At 40.3% G+C, this 26,352-nt stretch overlaps 1 protein-coding gene across 1 annotated transcript; it reads left to right on the top strand.

Moving 5' to 3' along the window:
* Positions 1–207: 207 nt before the first annotated feature.
* Positions 208–26,104, top strand: LOC129004728 (derlin-1-like). Its single transcript, XM_054433311.1, has 6 exons — positions 208–636; positions 1,743–1,854; positions 4,244–4,335; positions 5,850–5,998; positions 18,743–18,853; positions 20,148–26,104. Exons 1-6 carry the CDS (start codon positions 484–486, stop codon positions 20,296–20,298), a joined length of 768 nt encoding a protein of 255 aa, XP_054289286.1. The 5' UTR covers positions 208–483; the 3' UTR covers positions 20,299–26,104.
* Positions 26,105–26,352: the final 248 nt, after the last annotated feature.

The raw sequence follows: 26,352 nt of genomic DNA, 5'->3' as shown, positions 1-26,352 counted from the left end.
CGGTAATATTGGATTGTCTGTTTGTATTTTGAGTTGTCGACAATATGGGACTATTTCAGTGTCGATCTTTTGGGATGTCGATAATCTAGGACCCCACGCGAATCCCAAATCCACCCACACACTTTTGAAAACTCACTATTCGACTCCGTTCCGGCTCGACTAATCGAATAATTTTGAGTAATCTTATCTCTATCTGTCTGTTTAGGCTAGGCCTACGAATTTGACGAAATCCTAATCCCAATCCCTACATTTCCCCCTGTCATTGTGGGACACGTGTCCATATGAAATTCAGCTGTTAAACTAAACTTAGGCCTATAAAAAGTAAAAAGTAGTCTTCGGATTTTCGGAATTGTCGCCGATGGATGACGGACGATATTATTTAAGGTTCTAAAACCTGTTGTGTGTTGTGTGAAATTTGACGTGTTTAGGAAAATATAGGCCTAGGCCTACGTTTATATTGTAAGCCTACAATATCTGAAGAAAATGAGTGAACTTAGTGACTGGTTTAACTCCGTGCCAATATTTACTAGATGGTGGTTATCTCTTACAGCTGGACTCTCATTACTGGGGAGATTTAAACTTCTCAATGCTTACCATCTCATATTGGCCTATGAACCATTGATCCACAGATTCCAGGTGAGTTTCCAGCCTAGATCATAATCTTTATTATTTTTGTAAATTAAATCAAAACCATATTAAGCATATTTTTATAAATCTTAAACTTATAGCCTAGGCTAATCAAACTGCTTCAAGTAGGTAGAGTCTAGAGGTTGATTTTGGGCAAATATCACCCTTATTTTGTTTCTTCATGTCTACGCCACACCATTTTTGCTGGAAGAGTTAGGCCCCTACTGTAGAAAGTAGGCCTACTTAAAAGCTTTATGGGAAAGCGGTCAAAATCCATGTTTGTTGTGGATGTATTGGTGTGGGGCAATTGAACTAACTTAAGTTAGTACCTCCCGCATCATAGTCCGAGATGCCAACCACTAGGCTAGTAACACTTTTCTGGCAAATTAGCCAGCCTACTTAACTTAAGAGAACAACTGGAAAAAGTTAAAGGCAATTTGTTTGATGGGAATTGTGTTGGATGTTGGCCTCATAGGGTTTTGAAGGGTAGCCTATCTCTCATTCTTTTTATTCTTTAGTTGTACGTCCTGTAGTTACTTGTATGTAAGACTGGTAGGCATTCTCTGTGTTTGTGAGCATTGGTTTACTGAGTCTAACAGAGATTTAATGGTGATCGAGGGCTACAATTGTGCATCTACTGTATGTTTTGCTGAACTAATATTTAAGACCAGAGGTGGCGTCGTTATAAGTTATACACAATGTGCTGTCTGATTTAACAAGATATTGATGTGAGCAATTACTGTATCGAGAGTGACTTTGAAGTTGTAGGCCTATGCGTGATAGTTAGTATGCAGCAACCTATCGTAAGTTACTGTGGAATTAATCTTAGAATCATTAGGCTATTAACTTATATAGGGTCCCTAATGTTAACCACAATGTTTTCCTGGATGGCTTTGATCTAGGCTAAATGATAGCCTATATTTATCACAAACTACCTACCGGTAATTATAGTTTACGCGATTTTAATGTTGACATTCTCACTCAAAGAAAAGCCGGTAATTATTCCGTATAGGTGCCTCCAAACGAATTTTTTAAAATTTTGATAGGCCTACTTCTTAGTAATCACAGTGGCAAACGTGTAGATCTAGAAAACAAATTAAGGCCTATTGTTTCAGATATGGAGACCTTTTACAGCTCTATTCTTCTATCCAATATCTTCAGCAACTGGATTCCACTTCTTGATAAATTGTTACTTTCTATACAATTATTCAATGAGACTTGAAACTGGTAAGTTAAACACCTACTACTGGTAATACGCTTAGCATTTCTGACATGGCTTGGTTAAAAAATGTTTAACAAGTAAAGTTTGAAAAATCTTTACTTACCCCGCCAAAACCATTAGGCCTATAAGTTATTTGTTTAGACTATTTATTTTTATTTATGTTTTTATTTTATTTTAATGTTTATGCTCTCCTGACTGTGAATAAATATTGTTCTGAGCTAAAATTATCACATAGGCTAAGCCAATCAACTCCCTTGTTAAGGGGAGCTCATTTAGATCTGGCCTCATAATAACTTCTTTCTCAGTAACTACTTTTTACTGAGTTGCTCGGCCCGGTAACTACGCTTCACCACAATTTGCCCGCGAAACATTTGTTCACTGCTGTCTAGTGAGTCAACCAACCACAGAATTAAATTTATATTTTTTATTCTGTAGGTAATCGCTGAGTGAGTCAGTATTGAGGTTAGTTCAGACTTCAGAGCAGGCCCACTCACTCGACACTCAATGGTTCACTTAAACAGTTGACTCTATGTTCTGTGTTGCATTTTCTTGCTGTGCGTGAATCTACTCTCATAAGATTCCTAAAAAAAGCAGTTCTACTGGAACGATATTATTAATCAATGGGTTGTTAGAAAGGTCACTCCCTAAACACGTTTTCCATAACAAATACATAGAAAACGGCTTTTAAATTATTTTTTATTTTGAGGCAACCTTTGGCTGCCTTTATTAAAAATTTCCAAGAAATGCATTAAAGTAATTTGTAGCAAATTGTTTTCTCTTTCAGAATATCACCTTCCACTTCGGTCGATTTCCTCACCATTTAAAAGTTGTTTGCAAAAAAGCTAAGCAACCTCTGAATTTAAGTAGTGATTTCGTTTTAATTCTAATAATCAAATTCAGTGATTTTAGCTCTAAATTCAGTATTAAACTCTCGACTTGCCATTAAACTCAAAAAATATTTAACACGTAAGCTAAGGTATACAGAATACCCTACACTACACCATAAAGAAGTAATAAAAATTGTTTCTCTATGCCCCTGTCAGAAGCCTGCCACCTTTAACTCCAGGCCGCGGCCTGGTAATTGGCAACGTCGCAAGTGGGGTTGTTAAGTGTTAGATAGACGTCTCATAAGATAACATGGCAGGAAGGTGACATCAGCTCATTAATTCACACTTTATTGGTTTAAATTTATATTTATTAACATAAATTTATCAAAATATTGAAAATAAAACATGCAGAATCAAAAACCAAAACAATATGAATTAAATATCTATATCTGTACATTTTAAGCGGAGTCAATATTGTCAAAGTCCAGTAACCAATCTTTCGTAAATACAAAAATACCATTAGCTGCTTCCAAACAAAACAGCTGTTACAACCCTACTTGCGACATTGCCACTTCGAAGGCCGCGGCCTGGAGTTAAAGGCGGCTGTGGTCAGAAGTAGGGATGCGTGTGGACAGTCAAGTATTGGGCGAGTTGAACTAATCAACAACTGGGCCCAGTAACTGGGCCGAACAACTCGACTGCCATACTCAACTCATGTAAACCAGGCTTAAGAATGGTTTCTAATACACAAAACTCAATTTAATAATATAAACTTTTTCTATTTACCCCTATGTTTGCTCCGTTCAATTGGCGGACCTGAGACCTCATACCTAGTCAAATTTTTGAAGACTGTTATACAATCAAAAGGTGCCAACATAGTAACTTAGAATCTATGCATTAAAAGTAATGTTCTCTTAAATGTCATTGTAATTCTTTGAATTGCTAACAAAAGACAATAGCGTCTGTCAAATTCATTTATTTCTTTGTGTTTCTATGCTTATGGCATTTTTTATCGTTATAAAAGGGAAAGGCTATGTTACTATCTAGCATCAGCATTTTGTTAGACAGCATCATTAGTTTATAGCGCAATGACAAATGGCATCTCTGTCAAGAAACTGGGTCTTGTGTGAAATGGAACCACCAACCTTCAGATTTGAAGGTGAACCATTTGACTACCCAGACTTAAATTAATAGTATTTCTGTGTACAGTATCAGAGTGGTTTTAGTGCTCGCCTAACAACCAGAAGGTCGCCATTTTATCCTAAGAAATGCCAGTATAGTTTAGCAAGTTTTTTAAATGAACTTGCCTGTTCTAGATCGTTTGGCTTTTTATAAAATGGTCATGGCTAAAGAAACAACTGAATGTTGGTAACAAAGCTCATCAAAGATCATCTCAGTCCATTGTACACACACACCCTACATTACATTCAGATTCAGCTTAAATCATGTAAAATATGTTCTGCTGTCTTACTAGAGTGATCAAGTGATACATTTTGTAGCCAACATAGACTTATCGTTAAACCATCGTTTAAAAAAAAAAAACTTATCGTTATCTTTGGTTTCATAGGTCAGTATGCTGGGAGGTCGGCTGACTACCTGTTCATGCTGCTCTTCAACTGGCTGGCTTGCGTCATCATCGGCCTTGTCGCTGAGATTCCAGTATGATCCTTTTATTTTGTATTAGGCCTACTAATTATTTTTTAAATTGTACAAAAAAACTGTCTGCAAAATGTATGATTATTGATAAAGAAAATGAGAGACAAATTAACTGTCTTACTCTTTAAAAAATATACAGCATGTGGAACTGTAAATTATTTAGTTTGCATAAATAGTTGTCAAGTGTCAAAAATTTGTTTCACTAAAAAGAGTCCAAGGGTATTGCTAACACCCATGAGTGTTTTATCATCACATCATGAGTGATTATTAGCTGATGTAAAACATAACTGTATGTGATCTTCAAGCTATTATTCCACCCTCAAGCAAAAAACTACACACAAGAAAAATATACAATTCTGATTTTACCGAATTTCCCTACAGGGAACTAGTTTATTGCCGTAGGTGGCTTAGTGAGACATACACACGGGACCAATTTACTTTTTCATTTTGATGTCCCTAGAGGCCAAGTTTATCTTACCCTATACCTTTAAGCCAACTTTCGTCATACTCGGACACAAATTATTTAAGTCATCATATATCTTTTGTTGGTTTTAAGAATGAGGTTATGGTAAATATGACTTGAAAACAGTTTCCAAATTACAAAAAATACCCCCACAGCAGCAAACTTGCAGACTAAGCGAATTTCCATTTGCCTGATTGGATTTACACTAAAATATCTCATTAAAAATATTCTCCGTAACTATTAGGTGCATGAGAACGCTTCAATATACTAAATTGTTTGTTTTTTTTGAGCCCTACAAAATGGTTTCAAAATAAATTGCAAAATTTTATGTTTTTAGGGTCAAAAATTGGAAAACCCTGCTTTGAACATGTTTGACCGCTCGGATACACAAATTTTGATGTTCGATCTTAATACTTTTCATCCCTATAGATCAATTTGAATTAATCCGTTTAAATGATTTGATTATCCATTTGGGTGTATGAGGAAATACTTGGTTTTCTTACTTTTAACCTTCAAAATACAAATTTCACCATTTCTTTTTAACCCATTTTAAAGAGACTAAAAAAAGCAATTACTGTAATTTGTTTAAAGTTTTTTTTATTAAATTGGTTTAATACCTGATTAGGCCTAAGTGTAATTTATTGAAGTATTCCATATTTGACTGTTTAATGTTTGTTTAAATATTATACCAGATGTTTGGTTGATATGTATATATCAAGTTTACATCCAATATAGAGAAACCCAAGTTAAGATAGGTCACTAAAATTCAGTTTCGATCTATTATAGCTTCCTTGTATTAAAACTTAATCCAATATTTCTCCATCAGTTTTTCCTTTCATTAGGTATATGTGTTGCAATATTTAGCTTATTCATTGTTATGCAACTAGTTTAGACTTTTCAAGGAAGTCTAGGGTTTGAGGTGGAAGATGTAACAATCGTTTGATTAGAAGCTCAGATGTCAGGGGAAATGATGAGCTTCCGATGTCATGTTCTTATATCACAATCTTTGCATTTTAAAAGTGTCAAGGCTAATTTAAATATTATATTTTTACAGTTGCTGATGGATTCTATGGTGCTAAGTGTACTCTATGTGTGGTGTCAACTAAACAAAGATGTCATTGTAAACTTTTGGTTTGGAACCAGCTTTAAAGCTATGTACCTACCATTCGTTCTATTTGCATTCAACCTGATCATATCTGGAGGGTGAGTAGGCCTGTATTATAATTTTCTTTTAAGTTTTAACAGAATTTTCTCAAATCCTGTACAGCATCCGGAGTGGATAGTGCTCGTCCTCAAATCTGAAGGTCGCTGGCTCAATTCCAAGCGAGATCGTTACCAGACCCAGATGCCATTTGTTATTGGGCTATCAATTAATGATGCTACCGTATGTAATAATAAAAGGATGGCGTTAGATAGTAACAAGACTAGGGTTTGGACCGTTCTCTTTCAACAATATGTAAATGCCAATGGCTGACACAAAAATAAATAGCCTACAAGCATTATGTAAAAATTACAGAATATGGTATGATTTCATGATTCCGAGTAGGCCTAGTAAAATAATTTATAAATAAAAATACTTTTTAAAAATGCTACGTTTTTAAACGCACTAAAAAGTAGGAAATAATTTATAAATATGTTGAGAGAATAAATACTTGTAGGATTTAAAACGGAAAACGTGGGGCACATGCTAATTTATAATTAACCTCACCTATTGAACTATTATGATCTATTGTATGCGCCCAACGTTTTTCGTTTAAATCTTACAAGTATTTATTCTCTCAACATATTTATAAATTATTTTCTACTTTTTAGTCTTTAAAGTAAGATGTTAAATCTATTTTATATTGCCTCTTAATATATAACCAAAACCTTATTACCTGTAATCAGATGTTTTATCTTTACTTTAAAATGCTTGTTCTATATTTTTAGAATATCTCGGGAGCAGAACCTGTACCTCTTAACCTCTGCTCTTCGAACTGTTAAATTTAAGTACCGGTGGTTACATCTGACTTAAATTAATTGATATACTAGTGGCCTGTAGGGGCCATAGCCCCTAATTTAGACTACAATAAAAAAAACCATATATAAAAAGACAAATATTCTAAATATGTTTCTAAAATTATCAATTTTATGTTACTTAAAATTAACAGTGTTTCTTGTTTTATAACTTGGTTTTCCTTCCGTTGGAGTCGTATAGTTGCTTCTAATGTGTCAATGAAATAGCCTACAATTGTAAAATAATGATTAAATCTATGACGAAATTTCGGGTTGAGAGACAAAATTAGATTTTAAAGTGCGTAATTGTCGTCTAACCTGAAATTCTGTCACACCTTAAATTTGTCCAGATAGCTTAGCCTACTATGAGATAGTCCAGGACTCTAACGTGTTCGTTAATTAATTATCGTTTCGAGTTTATTGGCTCAGAATATTAATTACAACAATTATGCTTACAATGTTAAGCTTACCTTTAAAAAGTGCTCATCATAGCCACTCGAAAAATATGTGAAGTTAAATTTGGAATTTTGAATAAATTATCGAGAATGCGGATGACCTAATTAATTAGAAACTTAACTAAAAAGTGAATCGGTCGTTATACTTGGTAATCACCAAAGTAAACGTGTCGGGAAAATTAGACTCGGTCGATCACCAGAGTTGGTACGGGGTTTCTTAAACCAAAATTTACGTAAGACGGCTCGGGGTAACGGGATAATCCCTACGGATATTACTCGGGTGATTTGAATAAATTTCGTGGCAAGTAAGAGCCGAGGGTATGTGTGCTGACGGCGGGAAAAAGCGTGCGAGTCGCGCGCAGCGCGCTTTTGCGGCACAATTAAAATAAAAATTAAACTTCTCTACAACTAAAAAAATAAACGGAATTCTATAACGGTAGCACACAATAGTTAAGGGCTCCACCACCAAGGGGAAAACTGTATTTAACTCACCAGGATGACTCGGGTCTTTGCTAATTGTTGGATTGCTCCAAACAGCGACGTCCTTATCAATCTGAAGCCGGTAGACAACTGAACTCGAGGTCGGCTCCTCTGGCCCTTCTTCCCCATCGCTCCTGGCGGCAGGGTAGCTAACTAATTTCCTCCCCACTACGATGACGTAGGCCTGCTCCTTCGATGCCGTTGTCAACGCGGGCGCGGTTTACCCCGAACGAAAACTAATACTTCTAAATAAAACTTAAAAACGGCTTTTATCCCCTTGACGGCTTTTGGGTCGTTACACCCCCTTCTTACCTCGCAGAGAAAAAAAGAAAAACGAAAAAAAGAAAAAAAGAATACCCAAACTTAGGGTATTAACGACATCTGTCGCGAAGCTCTACTTGAGCGAAAACAAAGAAAACGGAAACTAAAAACTCTTCTTTAAATGGGCGCGTCGCCTCAATAGATGTCCTTCATTGTCCTCAGCTTCTTCGTTCGGACCCGGAAAAACGTACCGTCTTCCCTGAAGACCTTCATCCTTTGGTTCTTCCTGCGCCGCCCCGTGTCTTCCAACGGCAAGTTGGACAGGAGGGCGCGTACCTCCCGTGGCACTGGCCGGCTAGTCGACGCGGTGGCGATCAGGGCGTGACGTGCATCGGCGGGAGCATTGCGACGGTCGGCTGGGGATACCTCCACCAGCGCGGCCGTTGCAACCGCGGGTCGACGGGGTGGTTCCTCTTCCTCCTCGCCTTCCAAGTCGGATGTGTCCAGGATTATAACGTCGTCGTCAGCTGCTACAGACGCTTCGGCGAACTCTGTCGGCTGGGTTAATGACTCTTCCCCCTCCCTCGGGGCGGAGGGTCCGGCGGTTGCCTCAGATGGTGCGGCTGGTCCCGGTACCCTGACGAGGCCTGCATCCTCTCCACCCACGGTTTTCACCAGTGGGGGAAAGAAAGGTGAGACGGTCGTCCACGATGGCGCGTTAATAGCCTCTTCTAGCTCCTGGAGCAGCGGGTCGTGGTCGGTGAAGGGACCGAGGACCACGTCGTCCTTTGGAGAACTCAAAACAATCCGGGGTGGCTGGACGGGCGGTGGCGTGCCGGCGAACCGGTTGTCCCTCCTGGGGTCTTCTGGCTCCAACATCCCGTAGTCTTCATTGTCGAACCGCTGACGGATGAGGACCCGGAAAACGGTCTTCCGGGCAACGAGTGGGCAAAAACTACGGTTGAAGTTCCGACCACGGGCCACCCAATCCGAGAAAACGCAAACGTAGATCCCGCAAGAATTGTCGTCTATCTGGCGGGGAAGCGATTCGGGTGTCCCTAACAGACGCCATTCGGTCGACACGAACTCACGCTGGTGGTCATGAGCATGAGTCCGGAATAACTCCAGGACCCAGCGCATCTCGCCATCGAGGTTTGTGTCGGCCGAATCGTAGGCCAGGATGAGTCTATCTTTGGGCCGGGCGATAATCAGCGACCAATGACCAACGTCGCTGATGTGAGTCAACAAAAGCGGAACCAGGACGATGTCGCGGCAAAAAAGATCGGTTCGTCCCAGTTCATTCTGAACGGCGTCATAGCCCCCACCCAAAAAGGCAGCACGGAACCGGACTCGCAACGCGAAAACGGAGGCCATGCCGAATAGCGTGCTGCGCCGCTCAACGATGCGGAGGAACGCATCGATAACCCCCTCCGAGATCAGCTCGTTTGGGTAGAGGGTCGTCAACTCATCCGTGGCGACTGGGATGTTCGGACGTAGGGCGAATGCGTACATGGTTCAAGCGGGAAATTCGTGTACAAAACGGAGAACGATGGAACGGGAGAACGATGACGGTGAAGGGTGAACGGTGTCGGGGTCGGGTAAGAAAAATCAGAAAATTGTGTGTCAATAGAAAGCGGAAAGCATGCAATTACTACAGCGGAGAAAATCAAGCTTATTGTGCACTAGCTAAAAAGGCAGAAGCAGTCTAAAGTGATAGCGGGTGATCTCAACCTGAAAGCAAACATGCATCGTCAACTCTAAGCTAATGAACTGCACCCGCCACCATATGACCCACCTAAGGAAGGGAAACACATAGTAACCTTAAAGTATCGCGCGCTCTACCTTCATATCGTGACACGCGGCGCATGCCGGCACGAGTGGCGAACGGTAATCAAATGTCCGTGGACCCACCAGTAAGCCACCTCGCGCGTCACTCTCGTATTTCGCGTGCTAGCGCTCGACGAACGGCTTTAGATCCTTCGCATGTACTGTCACGTATGCACGGCTCGAGGGGTCGGAAACAGAGTATAGATTCGCCCCAATACGTCCTCGTATTGTACATGGCCCTCGGAATTTCGGTGCCAACTTGCCTACGACGGAATCAGCGGCCGAGGAGAGCGTGCGCATTCTGCGTAGCACCACGTCACCTACGTTAAAATTTGCGGGCCTGCGTCGTAGGTTGTAGTAGTTGGCCTGTCGCCGGAAAGCAGCCTCCAGATTCTTACGGCATTTGTCGTAGATATGGCGGAACCGCGCTTGACGCTGGTCGTGGATATCCTCCAACGACTCGTCGACGGACGCTTCGGCTAGACCCAGGTGGGAATCTGCCAGGGCTCGCGGTGGGCGCAGCTGTCTGCCCAGTAATAGGACCGCCGGAGAGTAACCCGTTGAGTCATGAATCGCGGAGTTCAACGCGAACTGGAACTCAGGCAGATGCGTGTCCCAAGTGCGATGGTCTTCGCCCACGTACTGTGACACCATGGTCTTGATCACGCGATTCTGGCGCTCGATGGGGTTCGACTGAGGAGAGTAAGGCGCCGTGTTGCGAAATTCGATGCGCCAATCCTCAGCCAAGTCTCTAAACACTTTCGACACAAACTGGACCCCGTTATCGCAAAGTAAGACTTCTGGAGACCCGTATCGTAGGAGAATTCGCTCCCTAAACTTGGACGCTACGTTCTTAGCGGTAGCTGATCTGATAGGGCACATCTCCGTCCACTTGCTAAATACGTCTTGGAAAGCCAGAATAAATGTGTTTCCGCTCTTCGAACGAGGCAGCGGGCCCATCAAGTCGGTGGAAATAACATGCCACGGGCCCTTAGGGTTACGGTAATACATCTGTCCGGCCGGCTTATCCTGAGGGACCTTGTATGCTTGACACTTTCGACAGGAACGTACGTATGCCTTGACGGATTTCCTCCAGCCAGGCCAAAAATATCTCTCGTTCACACGCGCCAAGGTTTTCTTGACCCCGAGATGACCGGCTATCGCCAGGTCGTGGGTCTCGCGCAGAACTTCGGCCTGCAGGTCCTCTGGAACGCATAACTTCCAGCTCAATTCCCCGTTGCTCTTATTGGTCTTCGTTTTGTAAAGTTTGTCCCCTCGAACGTTGTAATGCCGGTACTTTGTAGGGTTCGCCCTAACTTTACTCGACAGGACGGCTACCCAGTCGTCACGTGAAGAGGGTGCGGTGTCGCTAGAGGCTTCCGTACCGCCTCGACCTTCGGCTGACGTGACGTTCACGTCGGGGGTTACCGGGACGTTCGGTTGACGGGATAAGGCATCAGCAACACGGTTAAGGGTCCCTTTGCGGTACTTAACTTCAAAGTCGTGTTGCTGTAACTCCATTATCCAGCGCGCTAGCCGTCCGGTTGGCTCGGGATGTCGTAACAACCATTTGAGAGCCACGTGATCGGTGACGGCTACGAACCGGTAACCTTCAAGGTACGGCCTAAACTTCTTCGCTGCCCATACGAGTGCCAGGCACTCTTTCTCGGTCGTAGAGTAGTTCTTCTCCTGATTAGTGAGAAGACGACTCGCATACGCTACTACAGCTTCCTTCCCGTCGTTGTCCTGAGTGAGCGCCGCGCCTAGACCATAATCGGAAGCGTCAACTTGCAAGACGAATGTTTTTGAGAAATCGGGGCACGCAAGTATCGGTGCGGTAACGAGCTTGTCTTTCAGAGATTCAAAAGCCCGCTCCTGCTCTGTGTCCCAATTCCACTTACAATCTTTGCGTAAAAGTTGAGTCAAAGGTCGAGAAGTGGCGGCAAAATCACGGACGAAACGTCTATACCAGGAGGCTAAACCAAGGAAGCTCCGCAGGGTTTTGACGTTGATAGGTCGGGGGAAGTGTTTGATGGCAGCTACCTTCTCGGGATCGGTGCCTATGCCCTGATCATTCACTATATGTCCGAGGTATCGTAGTTCCGTCTTACAGAAGTTGCATTTCTCCGGGTTTAGTCGTAATCCGGCGTTTCTTAGCCTACCGAATACCTCCTGTAACAAGTCAAGGTGTTTGTCGAAAGTAGTAGATACCAGAACTAAATCGTCGAGGTAGGCGAACGCGTAGGGCTCAAGTTCCGGGCCTATCACTCGGTCTAGGAGTCGTTGGAACGTAGCACCAGCGGAATGGAGGCCAAACGGCATCACGGTGAACTGGTAAACACCAAGTCCAGGCACGGTAAAAGCAGTGATTGGCCTACTATTCTCCGAGAGAGGAACTTGCCAATAGCCCTGCTTCAAGTCGAGTGTGCTGATAAACTTTGCCGTCCTCAATTTCTCCAAGATAAAATTTATTCGGGGCAAAGGATATGCGTCACGCACCGAGGCTTCGTTAACTCGTCGCAAATCTACACAAGGTCGCAGCCCGCCGGAAGATTTCTTAACCATCACGATGTTAGAGCTCCAGGGGCTATTCGCAGGCTCGATAACCCCATCCTCAAGCATGGTTTCGACTTCTTTCTTAATAATATCCTGCATTGCCGGATTACGTGGGTACGATCGCTGTTTTACCGGTTCGGCACCCTCCTTAAGAGTTATCACGTGCTCTATAAGGTGGGTTTTGCCGCTGACCTTATCGAAGAGCGCGAGTTCGTTAGCTAGAAACGTCTTTAGTCGCACGCTCTGATCAACCGACAGCCTACTCACTGCAGCTACGTCTTCGGTGGGTCCGGAACATTCTCCAGGACCTCGTCCTACAGTGAGTTCAAATCGCACCAAGCCGAGGTCGTTAACTTGCGATATTCCTAAGACTAAATCGCAAGTCAATCCCGTCACATGCAACGCGTCCCATTCGTATTCGAGTCCGCCGAACAATCCGCGAACTCGGTATCCAGTCGTGATGTGAGACAGCATGCCATTCGCCATTCTTATATCGACATCGCTGTCTATAGGCGGGACCCCTCGGGATTGTAAAAACGTTGCGAGACGGTCACCAATGAGGCTGACCATAGCGCCGGTATCCACGAGTGCCCTAAACGGTCGACTGAAAATTTCTACGGTTACGAAGGGTCTTGTATCGAGGGAAACAACATCGTGATTGGTCGAGACAGGGAAATCTTTTATTCGTTGGAGCCACGCGCTCCATTCTTGGGGGGTTGTGGTCCGGATCGGGGATTTGGACTCAGCCTCCCCCTCCTTAGCTGAATCCTGTGTGCGTTTCCCGCTTTACAATTGCATTTTGCGGTCGAGACGCCTTTGGTTTTGCAATAAAAACACTTCCATGTTCTTGGTTCGGGGCAGTCGCGGAACAAGTGTCCCGTACGGTCACAATTCCAGCAAACGTACTGGTTGTTGACGTGGACGGTTTTCTCCAGTGCCACCCCTCTCACACTCGTGTGGGAGTTGGGCACGGATAGGGTTTGTGCCTTGGATCGCGAACTCGGTCCTTGCCGCGCGCGGTCGTACCTTTGGTGCTGCGGGTAGGTCCGGGAGCTCGATTCGCATGGTGGCTCAGCAGTGACTGCGGCGTTATCGACCGGACGTTCAGAACGCCTTCGCCCGTGATACGCGGTTTCAGGAATGAGAGAGATAGCCGGAGGGGGTGGAGGACGAAACGTGCTCTTATCCCTAACGTAGGACTCGTACTCCTCGGCACGCTTAATCAGTTCGGTCAGAGTCAAGCAGTCCTGGCGTCGAACCATAAGTTTGTATTCGGGTCGCATATTCGTATAAATCAAGTCAATCTTATCGTGGGACGAAATGGATCCTCTCCTTCGAATTAGCGTGCTTAACGCGACCACAAAATCTCTGAACGGCTCCTGGTCACCCTGTGTCCGCTTACGAATCTCTTCGTCCAAGTTACGGCGATAACCGAGAGGTAGATATTGGATTTCGAAATGGCTACGAAAATCCTGGAAATCGGCCCACGCTTCCCGGTTATTGCGGTACCATAACAAGGCGTTACTAGTCAACAGTTCCGGCAGAGCCCTGAAGACCTGGTCTGGGGCTAAGGAATACGCCTCCATTAGCTCCTCCAAGCGTTCCAGGAACGATACCGGGTCTTTGCGACCGTCAAAACGAAGGTTCCACTTACGAACGACGTTGTAAATGGAGGCTCCGTCTAGCGATTGGCGGCCTGAGGGGCCAGCGTGGCTCGATGGATCGGCATCTCGCAACTCGCGAGTTGCCGAGGCGTTAGGACGTGGTACCGCACCGTAGCACAGATCAGCATAATTCGTGGTAGGGGGTGCGGCGTGAGCGGGAACCGTGTCGGTCGCGTAGTGTCCCGTGGGAGTCGCGTCGTTTGACCTCAAGGTATTCACCATTGAGGCTAGGACCCGTCTCACTAGCGTAGAGTCCGCATTCGGTGACAACCCAAGTATCTCCCGTACACTGTCACGTTCGTCGAGGGCGGTATGAACGCCTAACTTGTCCTTAGACGCGTATTCCAACCCGCAATTCGCCGGCGGGATATTAAGAGTGCGTGGAGGATCAACGGTCCGGTAGGGTTCGGTACGGGTAATTGCGGAGAATGGCGATCGCCAAAAATCCACAAAACTCTTCCTAAGTTCATCTGCCGTACCTGCCGTAGAAAGGCCGTATTTACTCATCTCATTCTGCAGCTCCTCTTTGCTCAGTCTATAAATCCACCCGACGCGCGGATCGTCAAACGGTGTGCGCGGCACGGACGATTCCGTAGACCCACGGGTGGTAACAGCAGTAGCAGCGGTGGTTGCTGTAGCGACAAACGTTGAAGTGGTAACGGCAGCTGTAGTGGTAACGGTGGGAGCGGTGGTAACGGCGGGTGTGATGGTAACGGCGGGAGCGGTAGTAACAGCGGGAGCGGTTGTGACGGCGGGAGCGGTAGTAACGGCGGAAGCGGTTGTGACGGCGGGAGCGGTAGTGGTTGGCGGTGGGTCATTGTTTTTGCGCGAGGGCCTTTTAACTGATTCATCTGGAGTCAGCACATACATAATTGGGAAAAGATAAGTCCAAAGGCGCAAAAATAATTCCCAAGGTGTCATTTTTAAATTATTATTAGGAAATACAACAGTCGACGATAATGGTTGTTGTCGAAAAAAATACGTAAAAGACTGTGTAACTGTCGTAAGGCTCGTCGCTAATCGCAAATGTTCAGTATAATATTTAAACCACTGATACAATACCCCAACAATCAATGTTTACAATCACAATAAGTAAGAGAGTTCCGATAATACGTTAGCCTAATGATTGTTGTGAACTAATTGTTACTGAGCAATACAATAATATGTTAACCAACAATATTGTTATATCACTAACGTGTACGTAGACCGTCGTAAGTAGGCTCAATCCAAAATATAATAATCCTGTATTATTATACTAAACAATGTTATTTCCTGTGTGTAACAATATTAAATGTATTACAATACAATAAAACTGGGGTATGCTAATTGCTGTTAAATATTAGGACAACCAGAAGTATAACAATATGTTAATCAACAATATTATTATAAAACAGTTCTGATCCCAAATATTTAACGCGTTGCGTTATAAATATTATGCAATGCAATGGATGTAAATATTATGCAGAAATAAGCTCACTAGAATTGAAAGAACTACGGGGAAAATCCAATAACAAACCGTTATCAAACAGCTGATCGGGCCGCTCTTATCTCTTGCCCATTCATACAGAGAACAATAGACGAGCGCAACACTAGTGAACTAACAGGTCGACTAGCCTTCTTGAAGCAGAACAATTCTTACAGAATATTATGAATTAAATCGAAAGCAGTGTTAACTATTTCCTACTTAAATAATTATAAAAGAATAACAATCAATTATCAGAGGAAATCTATAAACACTGGTATAAATAAGTGCGATGTATAAACGGTTATGTTCGAATTCAATTAAATTCCAATAAATATCCTGTAATTCTATTAAACAAACGTAGTACGTTAAACAACAGTACTGACGTTTAATCGTATCCAGTTCTACGGTATACAACCAATATTCCACTGTAACGTCTCGTACACAACACTGATTATGGTAATGTTCGTATGTGTAATATTTATTAAATTCTGAGCCAAAACAATTAATTATCGACTATGCCTTCGGGCGCCATAAAATATCGTTAACATTCAATAGTCCCTGTTCGGATCGCCATTTGATATGACGAAATTTCGGGTTGAGAGACAAAATTAGATTTTAAAGTGCGTAATTGTCGTCTAACCTGAAATTCTGTCACACCTTAAATTTGTCCAGATAGCTTAGCCTACTATGAGATAGTCCAGGACTCTAACGTGTTCGTTAATTAATTATCGTTTCGAGTTTATTGGCTCAGAATATTAATTACAACAATTATGCTTACAATGTTAAGCTTACCTTTAAAAAGTGCTCATCATAGCCACTCGAAAAATATGTGAAGTTAAATTTGGAATTTTGAATAAATTATCGAGAATGCGGATGACCTAATTAATTAGAAACTTAACTAAAAAGTGAATCGGTCGTTATACTTGGTAATCACCAAAGTAAACGTGTCGGGAAAATTAGACTCGGTCGATCACCAGAGTTGGTACGGGGTTTCTTAAACCAAAATTTACGTAAGACGGCTCGGGGTAACGGGATAATCCCTACGGATATTACTCGGGTGATTTGAATAAATTTCGTGGCAAGTAAGAGCCGAGGGTATGTGTGCTGACGGCGGGAAAAAGCGTGCGAGTCGCGCGCAGCGCGCTTTTGCGGCACAATTAAAATAAAAATTAAACTTCTCTACAACTAAAAAAATAAACGGAATTCTATAACGGTAGCACACAATAGTTAAGGGCTCCACCACCAAGGGGAAAACTGTATTTAACTCACCAGGATGACTCGGGTCTTTGCTAATTGTTGGATTGCTCCAAACAGCGACGTCCTTATCAATCTGAAGCCGGTAGACAACTGAACTCGAGGTCGGCTCCTCTGGCCCTTCTTCCCCATCGCTCCTGGCGGCAGGGTAGCTAACTAATTTCCTCCCCACTACGATGACGTAGGCCTGCTCCTTCGATGCCGTTGTCAACGCGGGCGCGGTTTACCCCGAACGAAAACTAATACTTCTAAATAAAACTTAAAAACGGCTTTTATCCCCTTGACGGCTTTTGGGTCGTTACAAATCAATAACACAACATATTACAAATGGAAACGTGCACACGGTTGGCCTGATCCCGGAGAGCGACGAATCAGAGCTGAAATCATACAGCCAAACATTGCACATCTTTTCTAGTTTAAAATTGAAGATTTGTTTTGTAATCTTACGAATTTAAGACCCCTCCCACTTTTCTGCGACTTACCAGACATCCACAATTTTCTGGTAAAAATTTGGTCTTACAGAATTATATATATAGATTTGCATTTTTTCAAAATGTAAACATGGAAAATTTGGAAGCCTATGGGGTGTAGCCCAAGGGAAATATGAAAATTAAATGATATAATATTGCATTGTCATCCATTCGTGAGCTATGTTTCAAGTTTCAGGTCTTTAGCTTATCGGGAAGTTAGAATAAAATTGATTGCAAAATTTGTACCGAACAAGCCCATGGGGCGTAGCCCAAGGGAAATATGAAAATTAAATGATATTATATTACTTTTTCATTCATTTGTGAGCTATGTTTCATGTTCAAGTATCTAGCTCATCGGGAAGTTAGTATAAAATTGATTGCAAAATTTGTACCGGACAAGAAAGCAAGTTAATAAAAACGTTTTAAAACCCTTTGGTCATCAGATAAAATCCAACCTTTCTCAATTTGTAATCCAAATATACAGAACCCTTAGCAAATCTATAATTTAGAAAACTCCTATAGACCCTACTGTTGTTTTAGAAATCCTTGCCACAATAAACTTATGAAGGCTGAACCCATAAGAAAATTTATTAAGTTTCATACTCAGTTTAGTTTAAATTATGTTGAGTTAATTTAAAAAATGAAACCCTTTTGTTAATTCATTATTATTTTCCTTTGTTGTGTTATAGCAAGTTGCACTGGATATTCAGAAATTACTAATGTTCTAGCAAAGTTCTTTGAAAGAAAAAATATTTGAATGAATAACGTAGAATTTAAGTGAACTAAGTCAGTTAATCTCATTATAAGGCTAGCATTATTTCATGATCATTGTATAAGTTTCATTCATGTTAATATTAGCTTGAAATTGTCTTTACAAACAACTCAGTTTTTTATTTGCCCACGTTTGAAAAATTAATGTACTTTTGACACTATTGAATTTTAGCTCATACAGTAAAGCTGAATTATCTGGATTAATTAATCCAAATAACTGGTGAACTGTATTTTTTTTTATTTTTTATTTTAGTCTTAAAGTTTACGTACAATTCAAACGGGCCATATACATTAATAACACAGTATGGTAAACTGTCTTCTAATACATCTGACAATATGTTTTATTAATAGGCTACTAAGTAAAAGTTTTGTACTGTGAATGGTGGATTTCCAAAAGATAAAAAATCAAATGGAACTTAATATATTTAATTTATGATCACACTCAATAAGACACGTACAATTGCCATATTCTAGCTTACTATTGTTTAAGGCTGCTGACAAAAGAAATTGGATGAAAGATGCTTCATATTTCCAGGAGTGATTCCGAGCCCTCCAAATGGCTCAAACCTGAACTACAAAGTTAATATTTACAAGGAGGAAGTAAAAATGTGCAAATCTTTTACTGGATTCAAAATTGTTACCTTATTTTTACCAAATCACGGTCCGATTGGTTATCTGATTTTCAGATAACTGACGCTCTAAAGGCCAGGATTGTATTTCCTGTAATAAGCTGTGATTTGGTTTTGCAGAGGCATGATGGAGTTGGTGGGTATCGTGGTTGGCCATGTTTACTTCTTCCTCAAGTACAAGTATCCTCAAGAGCTTGGTGGCCAGGAGTTTATTACCACTCCGAGCATATTGTGAGTATCACTGATAAATAAGTTGTTTTAGAACTCTGTAACTCATCTCATGAAAATTACTTAGTTAAAAAAGTAAATATTTTGTTTGAGGGGAAGACATCTTTAGCTACCAATCAGTTCTAAGATTAACCATTCTTAACAATACTTGTGAAGCCAAAGTTCAGGGTAACTGGTTAGTTTTCATTTTGCCTTTGTTTTACAGCATCATCAGATGTTACAGAAACTAATAGTTGGATTTCAAACAACAAACCAACTGAATAAAAAAAGCTCTACCGATAAACAATTTTACCTAGCAATGACCGCTTGTTTCTCAAACACTTAGCCATGCATACAGTCTTGTTTTGTACTAGGTTTGACTAAATTATTTTTGTACTATCGCTTTGTTATAGTCGCTCTTATTATTGCTATGTTCTAATATGCTGGTAACAGTTGTAACTTTCCAGAAATACCCCCGCCACAGCAATCCTGCAGACTAAGCGAATTTCCATTTACCTTGCTGGATTTCTACTAAAATATCCCCTTAACCCATTCCGCTCAATTAGCGGGGGAGCCCCGCCGTTAGTCATGGCCAGCATTGTGTGACTGATTATCCAGCTGCTAGAAACACTCACATGAGCTGGTATCTCTAGCCGCTGGAGGGTTTAAACAGTTTAATATTACAAGCGCTTGAAGAGTCACTAGCAGGTCATGTGACCACCCAGCTGTGCTCTCTAGCGCCATTCCAGCTCCGTCTGAAAGTATCGTGCTAGTTCTCGCAATAAGAAAAATGAATTTAAATGAATTTAATACATTTAAACTAATCAAGAACCAATGTAAAAGTTCATGTAAAGAAATGTTGTCATGCATTGCCATCATTTTCTCGTTACGATTGCTACATCTCACCTATATAATTGACTATGTGCATATAACCTACGTTTACATTTAAGATTTTCTTTTTACTCCTAGCGGACCGTCCCCCTGAAGAGGTAGCGCATCTTCGAATAATGTGTTAAAATGATCTTAATCCCCAGTAACTGTCTACCTGGAAGTTTTAAAGCTCTATCTTTATTACTTTTTGAAATCTTTAACCGTCCCGGAACTTTTTTTCCACCCTGTACATGATAAAAGGCATACAAGGACATATAGTAACATAAAATCAAAAATGATTAATAGAGAAATTAACAAATATTTTGGGGTCAATGGGTAAAAAAAATCTTTGACATGTTATAAAGGATCAATACAGAGCACCATTGTCAAATTTGTTCATCTAAGTCTAGGATCAACAGGCACATTTTTAATGTATTCGTTGTTTCAGGTATCATTATTTCCCAAATGAAAGGGTGATGGGAGGTTTTGGAGCCGTCCCGACGAGGAGGGCGGGAGGCGACCCACCTCCCAGACCCGGGGGTGGAGGCGGCTGGGGTGGCTACAATTGGGGGCGGGGCAATGTACTAGGCGACCGCTAGCCTACCAAGACTGATAAGTGTGTTTGCCGCACTTAATATAACTGTTAAAGTGAAATATTTAAACTACTGTTTTAACTTATTTTTTGTTGTCTTAAGAACTGTATTAGTGTTTATAACGGGCGGTCCATAAATAACGGCCTTTTTTTAGAATGAAGATAAGTTTAAAAAAATAACATTATTACTTACTTAGCTATGCTACACATAATTGTATGCCGATTTCATTTATAGCAAATTATGTATTTCAAATTATCTCCACCGATGTCCACACATGAGTCCAATCTTTTTTTGAAAATTTGACTTTTAACCTGCAAAAGTCTTTGACTAAACATCAGATGGAATCTAGGATGGTCACCTAGATTGAGCTTCTGTGCTACAACCAGTATATTGGGATGGAAATGCAAATACGGTTGCAAAATAAGTTGTAAACTGGAGCTAGAAACACCTAGAGCAACAGAATTTTGTCTTGCTGATCATTTCGGACTTAGAAGAACAGATTCTCGTACTCTTCTGACGTGGCCCTTCTGTACATACATACTTTGATCCCCAATTTAACATCCATTTCAAGAGACAACCCCACCATGACAATTAGACATTAAAATGGTTTCAAAACAACATCTGGCCGGATGGGCAACAATCACAAACTTATTTTTTAATATGCATCAACGGAAATGGCACGATGTTATTCTGTCCAACGAACCATGATTCATGAAATGGCATAATATGTGTTGTTTATTGCTACAATCAAAATGTTATGCATGATAACAGCTGAGTACTGTGATACCTATGTTTAAAACCATCCGTTATTTATGGACCAACTGTTACATAATAGATTTTAAAATTGGTATCTTGCCAATGACCAAAGCATGTATAAGTTTAATATCCGTGTTCTTGTGGTTAATGTAAGTACAAAGTTCTTGTTTGCATTTGGTTTGTTCAAAATAATAGCAACATTTTGTATGCCTAGTTGAGCTAATCAGAAATTATATTTTGAAAATACAAATGCTGCCAGGAGTTACATAAAGGTTACATAAAATAAAACAATGAGAATGAATTCATAAAACCTCCATGGATTGAAACCTTAACAGTTTTAATGTCGATGAATGGATTATCCTCAGAACCAATCTGCAGATAAGGTTTTATTTATATTTATTTTACAATGTATATCGCACATTCTTTCTTGTTAAGTTTTTGCAATTCAGAAATGACTCGATTTTTATGAATTTTTAGGTGACTATTAATACACAAAATAGTCACGGAAAATTGCTATTATGTTAAGATTGATGTTTTATTTATTTTATTTTCCTATACGTTTTTTCTTCTAATTGTTGTATTAAATATGTGTTAAACATATAATTTTGATACCTACACAGGTTTATTAAAAAGTCAAAACCAGATTTATTTTTATTTTACTGTAGTTTATAACATTTTTCAGCCACAATTAGATAACAAGCTAATTATAGCTAGGTAACTCAATTAAGTGCTCATCTGGTACCTAATCAAAAGATCAAGAATCAAGAAACTTTATTTCCACAAAATGTAAAGGTTACATTACTAGAAAACGTCACCTTAGAATAAGATAAAGTACAAGGTGTCTTACAAATATAAACAATTTCCCGAAACTCCCCATGCAGAGAAACAAAACAGCACACTTCACTTGGCATAACAATTTAAAAAATTTACTTACATATTCTTCTTTTAGATAAAAAAAATCTTTAAGCCTGTACAAAGGGTCTGCCAAAAGGAGCCCCTCAACCCCTTTCTTGAATTTTGTAGAGATGGGAATTACCGTAACTTTTGAGAAACGCGTTACACCGTTCCATTACAACTTGGTAACAGGTTACAGTAACCTGTTAATTTTGTAACCTGTTACCGGTCCGTTCCTCCCCCACCACACCGTGACATCCAGGTGACATCCCAGCCCCAGCTCGGCGGGCATGTAACGAAATTCTCGCTGGGTGTTATTGCTCTATCCTGTTACAGGCCGTATGTTCGTTCTGGCTCGGCTGGGCTGTAACGTTATTATTCCAGCTTGGCGTTACTCTCTGCGGGTGGTTTATTCGTTCCAGTTTGGCCGTAATGTAACGAAATTCTCGCTGGGTGTTATTGCTCTACCATGTTACTGGCCGTGTTCGTTTGTTTCGGCCCGGATATACTGTAACTTAATTCTAGCATGGGTGTTACCTAGCTGGACGTTTCGTTCCAGTTTTTCCATAATTATTGTAGGTGTTAATGTTGCCACACTATGTACAGTTCTCGTGTACGTTAAATTCCGGCTGGAATTAAAGACTTTTTGTTGCTTTCAGGACTTTGATCCTGACGGAACCGGTACAGGAGATCAATTCATAAGCCAATGAGCGCAGCGTTACAAAAGTAACAGGGTATTCTGAGTAACGTGTTATCTTGATAACAGGTTACAATTTGTTAACAGTGTTATTTACCCTGTTACGTTAAATAACGCCCATCTCTAGAATTTTGGGTCTGGCAGGTTCCGAGCTTCAAAAGGAAGTTTATTAACAAACTTGTAACTAAGAACATCATTTGACATCTGAACCTTACTTAACTAACATGTGGTAAATTAAGATCATTTTCCTGCGTGTATTGTAGGAATAGATGTGGCCTCTTAGCTCATGAGAATTCCACTCCTTGATTTTGAGCAAAGACTGAAAAATATAAAGGTTACAAACCGTCATTATGTTTTCAACTACAAGTATTGGTCTACAATGATCCAAGTAATCAGCACCAGCTACTATTCTAACTGCTTTCTTTTGAAAGCGGAGAACTCTCTTGACCCCAGATGCGGGCACCCCAGAGCCATAAAATAAAATACTCTGAAAGAAAGCAATACAAGAAGTTTTCAGCCAGTCTTTTGGTACAAAATATCTTAATCTTCTGAGTAGACACAGAGCTCTGGAAAGTCTAACACAAACATGGCTAATCTGTTCCAGTTTACTTTGAATTCCAGTTTACTTGGAAATCTAGAAGTTTGACAGATTTTCATTATAAAATGGAGATGTCTGTTGGAAATAAATAAATAAATTATGTTCTTAATTTCTCAGGCTAAAGATTATCAACTTAGTCTTTGTTTCATTTATAAAAAAGTGATTTGCTTGGAACCAGGCTGATGCCCCTCAAGAGACCGTTTCATGGCTTCCTCAATATCTCCAAGCTCATTGCTAGCCTCAAAGTAGTATCATCTGCGTAGCAGATGACACCTTGCCCCAAACACAAAGCGTGATCATTTAGCATAACATTAAAAAGTTAGGGACCAAGAATTGAGCCCTGAGGTACACCATGGGTCAATTGCTGTACACTGGATTGTCCCCTTAACACCATAGAAATTTAACTTTTCCAGGAGAGTGTCATGATTAATCATGTCAAAGGCTGAGGTCACAAAAAGTGGCCCCAGCAAAGCCCCCATCCTCAAAATACTGAAAAGCAGCTTTTATTAACTTATCAACTGGGCCTGAAACCAAACTGGGCAGCTGAGAAAAAATGGTTTGCTTCAAAATAAAGAGAGAGCTGTTCTTTAATAATAAATTCAAGAATCTAAAAGAAAGAGGGCAGAACAGAAATTGGTCTGAAACTAGTGCACCTGTTGCTCGAATTCTGCAAACTATTACAGGCGTTATTTCAAAACAAATAACAGTCATAATTTACGATAACTTAAAAAAGAGTCAACTGAACTCAAAGATAATGTAATCAATCACTCCACTCCAGTTACCGAAACTGAAAACAAACTCACTCTGAAAACGTTCACACAAGAGCGTTAGTTGTGTGTGTATTATGTGTTAGTTAACCATGAACAGCTGTAATTAATACAAATTATTCGTCTGTTTAAGTAAACAAAATATTTTCTTCATAAGAAATACATTGGGATTTTGATGGCCTGAGGGGCAAAGCCCAAGGACATTACAGGAATTGGTGAAACGGGCCGTCTCCACAAAAAATACTTAATTTTGACAAATCGTTTGTAAAAATCCGTACATTATTAACGGAGGAGTAGTATTTCGTAGAAATCGCCTGCATGTATTATATATAAGGATTCTCTGTCAGGTTGGAATTACTGTACCTTTCTTGTGAAATGGCACAACCCTAGCAATTTTAAAAACATCGAGGAAAATATCTATTAAAATACAACAATCTATACAATATGTTAAACGCCGATCTCAAGAAAAGTCAGCTTTTTTGTTGGATCAAAACTGTACCCAGCTGTTCTTAATCAAACGGGTTTTCAAAAAATTATCAAGGCTAAAAATAAAAATACAGCGAGTTTTCGAGTAAAAACCTTGACACACCTTTCACTTACACATGTTTGGGTTAAAATACGCCTAGTGGCATTCCTAGCCTAAATGGATGATAAAAATGAAAAACTTATCAACATTTTTACCATGCCTAGAGTATTTGACCCTAATGCTGAGCCAATGATTGGTCTATTATTTGAGCCTTATTACACGAGGTAGCCAGCGACGAAACTGGCTGCTCAGTTCGTCATGGGGCATTGATTCTTATGTATGTGATTACAAGAGGATAGCCAACGACGTAGCCAAGACTTTGGTGACCAGCTGGCTACCAAGCCCCGTCGACACTGGCTATAAAAAACCGGAAACATTCTGGCTACTGACTTCATGGCTACTAGGTTTGGTAGTCAATGTGTCACCAGCTACTGTTGCTGGCAACGTCGCCAGGCTACCTCGTGTAATAAGAGCCTTTGAGCTTCCCACCTTCATTCCCCCACCTAATATGCAATCCCTGCACAGGCAGAAGTTGTTAGTTGGTCCATATTGTCGAGAATTTTAGATTTTCAGTTATATATATATATATATTTGAGTTCCTTATTAAATTCCGAATCACTTGGTGCAAGTCCAATGCATCTACAATTTTGTTTGTTAAAGTTATACGACTTTGAATTTATCTATGTAAAAGGGTCATTTTGAGAAAAATATTATTTAACAATTTCAAATATGCATAAAAACAGATTTTTGTTGTATTTAAGAAACGATTTTGGTATCAAAAGAAAGTGTATAATGTCCTCTTTGGAGGCAATACCAAGTAGTTTTCATTTAAATTATTATTTTACTGATGCATGTCATAAAAATCACATTCCAGAAAAAGGACCTCTTGTCGGTCCTATGCTATTTCTCCATAACATAAAAAAGGTAACTCTTGTCGGGACCGCAAAATTTGTGAGATATTTTGTCCTCCCTCTCCGTAAACTGAACTTTGTTGTAGTACTCTAAATTTCCACTAGAATGCAGGACAATTCATTTTTTGGACTAAAGTCTGTTTATAAAGTGAATATTAGAAATGGGACCTCTTGTCGTTATGACGAATTAACATTGAGCGACAACAGTTACTTTTTCTCAGACCGTGCATAGGCTAACAAAATGATTTATTTCGACATTTTACATCTTCGATTCAATATTTTAACCGATACTGTCCTGTTCCGTGTTAAATAAGGTATAACAATCGATAAAAAACCGAATTTCGATATTTTTAACCTTAATTACTTATATCGGCAGTACTAAAAATTTTGAATTGCCGACAAGAGGTCCCTTTTCGCTTTCCACATAACACATATTTTTTTTTATTTTTTATTCATGTAAATGGTTATTGATTTTTAAATTTGATGGAATGAACTAAATACTCACTTACATTTGACGATCATGCAACTGTTAATCATATTCTTTTGTATATAGGAAATAAGCCATACTTATTTTTATCATAACTTTTTGTTGCTTATATAGTGTTACATTAAAGGAGTCACACTGTTTTAAATTTGTATATAAATAAATACACATTATTCGTTTCCGAGTGTTTTTACTTTCCTTTCTAGATTTTTTTTTTTGTTTGCTCGCTTGTAAACTTTAAATTTATATGAATCTGTGAAATGATACAACCAAACTACTAAGGTTTTTTTTATACATCAGATACAGTTCCTCAATGCAGGAGAGGTATCTGCGAGAACTGCTGTTTGTTGTGTAAATTTAGAAAGTTTTTTAACTGCCCCAACCAACTTCAAACTGATTACACTTCAACTTATAACTATTAATCAAA

The sequence above is a fragment of the Macrosteles quadrilineatus genome, unplaced genomic scaffold (genome assembly GCF_028750875.1).
Source record: "Macrosteles quadrilineatus isolate MER2022 unplaced genomic scaffold, UCM_ALF_1.0 Scaffold_11__1_contigs__length_5352618, whole genome shotgun sequence".
In the NCBI taxonomy this organism is placed as follows: Eukaryota; Metazoa; Arthropoda; class Insecta; order Hemiptera; family Cicadellidae; genus Macrosteles; species Macrosteles quadrilineatus.
Note: the sequence above shows the minus strand (reverse complement) of the source record. Positions and strands in the feature narration are given on the sequence as shown.

Coding starts and splice junctions, on each gene's coding strand:
- LOC129004728 (XM_054433311.1), top strand. CDS start 484: ATGAGTGAACTTAGTGACTGGTTTAACTCCGTGCCAATATTTACTAGA. Junction 637..1,742: donor CATTGATCCACAGATTCCAG/GTGAGTTTCCAG, acceptor CTATTGTTTCAG/ATATGGAGACCTTTTACAGC. Junction 4,336..5,849: donor GCCTTGTCGCTGAGATTCCA/GTATGATCCTTT, acceptor ATATTTTTACAG/TTGCTGATGGATTCTATGGT.